The 7,746-nt window shown below is 56.6% G+C and overlaps 1 protein-coding gene across 2 annotated transcripts in view; it reads right to left on the bottom strand.

The window, feature by feature from the left end:
* Positions 1-1,280: 1,280 nt before the first annotated feature.
* Positions 1,281-7,746, bottom strand: part of DPP9 (dipeptidyl-peptidase 9) — a 47,256-nt gene continuing 40,790 nt past the window's right edge. For both annotated transcript variants that reach the window (XM_008587929.1, XM_008587928.1), the window contains 4 exons: positions 7,393-7,545; positions 6,607-6,749; positions 5,051-5,162; positions 1,281-2,525 (listed from right to left, as the gene is read on the bottom strand). In XM_008587929.1, the coding sequence (XP_008586151.1) occupies positions 2,433-2,525; positions 5,051-5,162; positions 6,607-6,749; positions 7,393-7,545 (501 nt within the window). In that variant the 3' untranslated portion in view covers positions 1,281-2,432. The remainder of the gene's footprint in view (positions 2,526-5,050; positions 5,163-6,606; positions 6,750-7,392; positions 7,546-7,746) is intronic.

A 7,746-nucleotide genomic window follows, 5' to 3' on the forward strand; every position in this document is an offset into this window, starting at 1 on the left:
GGGGTTCAGATCCCTGAACCAGGCAGCCACCAAAAAAAAGAAAAGAAAGTTCATGGAAAGATTCCCATTATCTTTTGATTCTATTTTTCCATGAACTTTTTGAAGTACCCTCCTATGCCCAAAACAAAGCTATTTGTTGCAGGAGCATATATAACAGGTGTTGGCCAGTTACAGCCTGTGGGCCAAATCTGGCTAGCTGCTTGCTTTTATAAATAAAGTTTTATTGGCACACAGCCACACCCATTAGTTTACATTTTATCTAGGGCCGCCTTTGTGGTACAATGGCAGCGCTGAATAGTTACCACAGGGACTTACCCACAAAACCTAGAATATTTATTCTCAGGCCCTTTATCTAAAATGTTTGCCAACCTGATTTATATTATCAAAAATTCCAGAATAGCCTATGTATCCCTTGATAGGGGACTGGGGAAATAAGTTACAGTACGTTTACACAGCAGAATAGAATGCAGGTATAAAAAACTAAAGTAAAGCTAGTGTAATAATGTGGTACAGTTAGGTGGAAGATCAAGATGCAAATGAATACATTGAGTTACCTACCTGTGTGCGGACATATATGTATAGACTGTTCCTAGAAGAATATACAAGACACTTGGTGGGGGGGTACCTCTATGGAGGGAGGATGTCTTTCCCCTAAATATCCTTTTGTACTGAGGTGTTTTATTTATTTTTTAAACCCATTTTTTTAAAAAAGTGGAACTGGGCTGGCCAGTTAGCTCAGTTGGTTAGAACGTGTGGCTGATAACACCAAGGCCAAGGGTTTGATCCCTGTACTGACCAGTGCCAAAAAAATAATAAATAAAAGTCAAACATCCCACAGGATTGAGGGAATGGATTGAGCAGGACAGTCCATCTCAGCTGTTAGAAACACAGCTCGAAATGCCTTGAGTAGTCACCAGGGGCTCCCTTCATATTCAGATTGCCCTGTTGTCCTGGGGGAGCCTATGGGGACAGGCAAGGCCACACACCACATCACGTCCTGGGTCCCTAAGTGATATGCCTGGGCCACAGACCAACTAACCTTTCTGGACCTCAGGATATTCACTGCTCTATTCGGGGCAGCTGGGGCTGTCTTCATTGGTTCAGTCTCATAGGGCCGTGACACCCCTCCCTGACTTGTGCCAGGGCTGCCCTGGCTAATCCAGTGGTCCCCAAAACTGCCAAGATTGTGGCAACGGTAATGCCTTTTTGCTGTGCCTGGTCTCAGTCCCCCTCTTACTCCCAGGAGCCCCAGGACTTAGAAAGAACCTCAGACCGGTGGCGACGTTTCCATCTGGAATCGTTTAATGAGTCTGCTTCTTACACGCATAATTATAAAAGAATAAGAATCGACAAAAATATTTTCTTTCCATAATATGTAGAGGTGGTTTCTGTTTTTTTTTTTTTTTCTTTTCTTTTTACTTTTTTTTTGCCTACCCCCAGGCAGAACTCTTGTGGTAGAGGGAAGAAGGGGAAGTAGAAACCTGAGGTGGGGATGGTTCCACCTCCTGATCCTGGGCCCCAGGGCTGCCCAGGCCAGGCAGACACATGTGGCCGGCCAGCTGGGCTGGGGAGGAGACAGCAGCCGCTGACCAGCAGAGAGCAGAAGCTTGCTTGGTGCGTTTCAGTGCCTGCCTGAAAGCTCGGGGCAAGGTGGCAGGTGTCCCCCCCAGCAGGCCTGGCCACTCACTCCTGTTGGGCTGGCACCCCTGTCCACTCTGGGCTTCAGAAGAACAGTGCTCACCAGCTGCTGGGCTGAGCCCCCACTGCCCGGCAGTGGACCCCAAGTCCAGATTTAGGCACCCCTTGCTTTCTTTTAAATAATTATGAAAAACGCCCCCCAAAACAAAACACAAACATGAAGTGGGGGACTGGGGGAGAGGACAGGCAATCGCATGCTTCTGGGCTGGGGACAGTGGCTGGCCAGGGCAGGGGACCCAGAGGCCTTGGGGAGTCGCAGGATGGAGGGCACCCCAGGCTATGGCCTGGCACTTCCCAGCCCAGACTCCTCCAAGTCTGTTCTGGCCTAGGTGGCCCAAGCTTGGGCCTCTCCAGTGCGTGGCGGGGTTGTGGCCTCCTCCTGCCACAAGATAGGGAAAGGAGGTGATGGCTGGAGGCAGTGCCTCATGGAAACTGGCCATCATCTCTCTCTGTTCTGGCATCCAAGAAGCAGCAAGCAAAAATACCCCCAGGAGCATTAAAAAAAAAAAAATGACAAAAGGCATCGGGGCAGCGAAGGCAGCAACTCCTCGGGGGCGGCAGGGCTGTCCAGCCGGGGCTGGGAGGAGGCACCTGATTGGAGCCTGCGGGACCACTCGTCCCTCCCGCCTGCTCCCCTGGCTGTGGCGGTGGCGGTGGCAGCTGCAAAGCCACTTGTGCTCTGATGTGAAGGCTCCGGGCGGGCGAGGCGAGCCGAGGCCGGCCCCGCAGCAGGCTCAGAGGTATTCTTGTAGAAAGTGCAGCAGTGTGACTTCATAGTGCTCGCCAGACTCGGGGCAGCGAATACTGTGTCTCTCATTGGGGTAGATCTGGGGGAGAGAGAAGGCAGGGCTAGGGGCACTGTGGAACCGCCCCTGCACCTAAGGCTCCTCCCTGACTCTGGCTCAAGGGCACCGAGAGAGAGGGCACCTGAGTGCTGAGGTCGACAGTCCTGGATTTGAATTCTGCCTCTGCCACCGACTGGATATGTAACTCTGGGCTCCTCTTGAAAACGGCGTGAACACAGACCTTACAGACTCTGTGACGGTCCGGTAAGCTAAGGTTTATAAGATGCCATGCACTTGCATATATGAAAGACTTACAAAGTATGCCTCTGCCCCCTCCCCTCCAAACCAACCTCTGCAGAGGACATCGTGACCTCAAATCTCAGGGACGTCTACTGCCCTCGTCCCCAGCCATTTCTATTTTACCAAGAGGCCATATTTGACTGAGCATGCCAAGCTGTAGGCCCCCAGGACAGCCTCCTCCCAGGCTTTGTGAATGTGTTCTGGGTCGTCTTACCACTGAGAGATCATCTGCAGAAAGGGGTGGCGACATGACACAAAAGCCACTCCCATAGACCCACCCACTCTTCCGAGCCCTGGCCCAGTCAATGCCCAGGCCCGTGGATGGACAGACAGGAGCGCAGGTCTTGCCTCTGGCCATGAAGCAAAGGGTCTCGAGGTGCTGATGGGTACCCCCAACAGCTCCCTGCTGCCCCCTGGGTGCTCACGGGACAGGCCAAGCCCCAGTTCCCGATGGGGCTGGCCTGCAGCATGGCCAGGAGGCTCACTCCTCACTTCCTCCTGTCCATCTCGGGTTTCTGAACTATCCCCTCCTCTCCAGACCCATGGCCACCAAGCTGGCCCATTGCTTTAGGAATACACCAAGCTGCCCACTGGTCCCCCTTCCTCTACCTTTGCCTTCTTTAATCCATCCCTGGATGAATCGCAAGTCTGATGACACGGTGCTGGGCCTAGACCTCTGCAAGGAATTGCCAGCCTGACATCAAGACCAGTCTCCTGGGTCTGCTGCCACTGCTGCCTCACGGGCCTCACTTTGTCCACCCTGGGCACTGGCATGACCTGGGACAGCCCCTGCTGCCCTGACCTCGGGCCGTCTACACATGCTGTGCCCACGCCCCCTCATGCCAGCATGGGTCTTAGCCTTCAGGCTGGCAGGGAGGGCCCACCCTGCACGCTAAGTGCTCTTCCTGAGAGACCTCATTTGGCCCTTGTGGCCCCCAGGAGACAGGGGGCATCATGCCCATTGCACAGATGGGGAATACTATCCCTTCCGCTCTACAGCCCTCAGCTTCGCCATCTGTGGAGTGTCAACAGGACAGCGCATGTGGAGGCGTCCAGGAAGCAGCAAGACCGGGAAGCATCAATGTGTAATGGAACTCATCCCTCTCATCTCCACAGTATCTCCAGATCTCCTGCCAGAACAGCTGCCGTGGACCATGCCCCTCCGACCCCCACAGGTCCCTGCCCACATGGCAGCTGGAGGGACACTGGTTAAATGGGAAGCAGAGCAGCTCGGGTCCTGCTCACACGCCCTGCGCACCTCTCACCACCCTCAGGACGCAATTCAGCGAAGGCCCCACCCACCCTGACGCCAAGGCCACGCCCCTCAAGACCCAGCCCCCACTTCTGCCAAAGCCCAGCTCCTAATAACTGAGGCTTAGCCCCTCACCTCCAAGGCCCAACCCCTTTCAGCCAAAACCACGCCTTTCTGAGGCCCAGCCCACCCCCTTACTGCTGAGCTCCCCCCCACATACCTTACCACTGAGGCCCTGCCCCCAACTGCTGAAGCCCTCCTAGGCCCACCCCTAACCACTGTACTATCCCCACCCCCTCACTGTCAAGGACCTGCCCAGCTGGCCTTGCACACACCCACCCCAGGCCCCCCACTCCTCTCCAGCTTGCTCCAGCGGCCACCCTGGTCTCCTGTCCCTCCAACACGTTTCTATAGCTAATGTCCACCACTCCGGGTCCCACCAAGCCTAGCTGACCCTTCGCTGCCTTTAGCACCCTTAAATGGCACCTCCTCAGGGAGTTCTTCTCTGACACCTCCATCCCCACCCACCAGACACTTTCAGCACCCTGTGGTTTCCTCAAAGCAACTTTGTTGGTTTCAGACAAAACATGTCTGTGTGATAATTTCGGTAACATCTACCTCCCTCCACTCAGTTGTGAGCTGGCGTGGGTCTGGCTGTTCCTGCCACCCCATCCCTAGCGCTGAAGTCAGCAGTACCTTGGAGCTAAATAAACATACACAAATCAACATTGGGTCCCCTGGGAGCCCAGGATGAGCATGGAGCAGTGGGCAGTGTGGGAAAGCAGGAGAGGTGGGAGGTGGGCAGGGAAAGGGGAGGAACCTGGGAGGCCCCCCAGGGGTGGAGGGCAGGGGAGTGTGAGCCACAGATCCCGCCGGAACCTCTGCTGCTGGTGGCAAACACACTGGCAAGCAACTCTGCCACGCCACGCCTCACTGCCCACCTGGAAGAGGACCCTGACTTTAGAGTTTTGGCCAGCTCCTGGGGAGGGGCCCAAAGCATCCAGGAGTCACCCACCTGGAGTTGGTAAGGTTTTCCTGCTCGTATCAGCTGGGAGACGAGGAAGTTTGTGTGGAAAAAGTGCACGTTTTCATCCAGGAAGCCGTGGAGGATGAGCAGGCGGTTGGGCCTGGGAGACAAAGTCACATCCTGAGGCGGTTGGGCCACTGCCATGGCCTCGGAAGGTTCAGAGGCTCAGAGTGTCCCCAGCCCCAGGACAGGAGATAGAATGGAATTGAAAGCCTGGGACGGGACTAGCTGGTGGTCCCTGTGCTACAGGAGAGCCTTTGTGGCAGCGCTGCCCCGTGGCACTCTGAAATGATGAAATGTGCCAGACCTGCCCTGCCCAGCACTGCCACTACTGGCCATGTGTGGCTACAGAACACTTTAAATGTGCTGGGAGTGACTGAGGGAGTGCATTTTTTCATTTAATTTAAAAAAATGTAATGCTGGCCAGTAGCTGACTTGGTTAGAGTGCGGTGTTATAACACCAAGGTCAAGGGTTGAGATCCCCATCAGACAGGTGCCAAAAAAGAAAAATGAATAAAAAATTATTGAGGTAAAATTTACAGAACTTAAAAGTAACTGTTTTAAAGTGGACGAATCAGGGCTGGCTAGTTAGCTCAGCTGCTTAGAGCGTGGTGTTGTAACATCAGGTCAAGGGTTCAGCTCCCCAGACCGGCCAGTAGACCCCCCCCCAAAGTGGATGGACCAGTGGCATCGGGCCATTCCTGTTAGTAGTCACGTCACCCTGCATCCCCAGGCAGCTGCTAATCTGCATTCTGTCTCAAGGGACTTATCAGTGCAGTTAGTTTGAATGAACATGAACTTAAACGGCCGTGTGTGAGGATGTGCACAGGCCTGGGGCAGTGGGCTGGACGGTGGCATGGCAGGGAGCCCAGACCATGCTCCAGACCACAGAGAGCAGCATCCCTGCGAGAGGGACCCTGGTGGACTTTGAAGTCACACAAGGTGACTGCAGGGATCCCAGCGAACACTAACCAGACAGGAACACAACAGAAAATGGTAACACCACTTTCTCTCAATCAGAGAATTAGGCCAGTGCCAAAAGCGTGAACGGTACATCTGAGTTGGTCCCACGGACCTGGATGTTATGACTACCATGGACGTCTGTGCCCCGAACCATAGAGTGTCAAAACCCACAAGAAAGAGGCTGTTCAGGGTCAAGGCTGACTGATGGGCCTCACAGGTGAACACGTGCTGGGGGCTGGCTGGCAGGGAAGTGCTTTTGGGGAGGGAGAGGAGGGCAGCCTGCGGTGAAAAGTGGGGTGACTCTAGTTCCTTCCTCCCTTCCATCTTTCGGGGGGCAGGGCTGGGGGCCTCCTTCCCTCCACATCCCTGCGTGCCTGCTTCCAGTGAGGTGCAGTGAGAAAAGAGAGCTGGGGATGCCAGGCACACGCAAAGAGTGGGGGCTGCACCTGCCCAGGCAGCGGGGTGCAATGTGGGAGATGGGAGGGTGGCGCCTGGCCAGCCTTGGGGCTCAGTGGGTGTCCTGGAGCCAGTGGGGGCACGGGGGTGTCCTGGATGTACAGAGAAACTGAGTATGGCCTTACTCGTTGGGCAGCTTCTCCACGTGCAAGGCCACGGAACCCGCCTCGTAGCCATGCTGGTTGTTTTCTGGGATGTCCATGTAGCGCTCTGTGTACCCTGTGTCATAGGCCATCCAGACTGTGACCGGGGCACCCGCGATGGCCACCTGAAGGACACGGCAGACCAATGGGGCAGAGAGAGAGAGAGAGAAAGGTGTCGGGTCCCAGGAGCCAGCACTCGGCCAGTTGTCCCAGGGACCCCTGGAGGATGTGAGGAGCGGTCATGCACACAGGGGCTAGCAGGGGAAGGGGCCCTCAGATCGTGTGTCCCCATGGACTGTGCACTGCTGGAGGGAGGCCAGGGCGCTGGGAGGGCAGATGAGGCCCCTCCCAGCCACGGTGGGCCCGGTCCCCTGCCCGTCTGCCTCCTCCTCCTCCTCATCGCCGCCGCCCCGCAGTGCCCTGACAGTGTCGCCGGCCTGGGGGCCCCTCCCCCGACGCTCTTCACACCATGCCCCACCTCTGCCCATCGGAGGCCGGGGTCCCGGGCTCAGCCTCCCACCGAGAGCTGCTGGCGGGCTTTTGTGCAGCCGGATGCCATCCTGGGGTCAGCGGTGGCGGGCAATGAGGAGGGGGGCTCGGCCCCGTGGGGCTGCTGCGGGAGAAACAGCCACATGGCAAGGCCCCTGCCGAGGTGCCTCCCCCAAGGGGGTGGGCTCCGAGTGGCATGGGCAGGCACAGTGTAGACAGGGGCAGCGGGCAGGGGGTGGGGAGCAGGTGTGGCTGAGAACGGCCGGGGACAGGACCCACCTTGAACACTTGGGGCTTGTGGATCAGTCCCATGAGCGAGAGGAAACCTCCATAGGACCAGCCGTGGATGGCGACGCGGCTCAAGTCGATGAAGCCATACTTCTCCGCCACGTAGTGCAAACCCTCCACCTGGTCCTCGATCTCCACCTGGCCCTGGGAGAGGAGGCCGGGCACCCCTCAGTGGCTTCCTCCTGGGTGTATCCCCTGCAGTCCCACCTCTGTCCTTTGTGGGGGGGTCTTCTCCCTCTTGGATCAAAAGCAGCTGTCTGGAAGCCACCCACCTCTCCAGGCCCTATTCAAACCCTGCCTGCTCTCTGGGGGTGGGGTGGGGGGGGTAGTGGCTGGGGGGAGACA

The sequence above is a fragment of the Galeopterus variegatus genome, unplaced genomic scaffold, assembly GCF_000696425.1.
Source record: "Galeopterus variegatus unplaced genomic scaffold, G_variegatus-3.0.2 Scaffold4598, whole genome shotgun sequence".
Taxonomy (NCBI): Eukaryota; Metazoa; Chordata; class Mammalia; order Dermoptera; family Cynocephalidae; genus Galeopterus; species Galeopterus variegatus.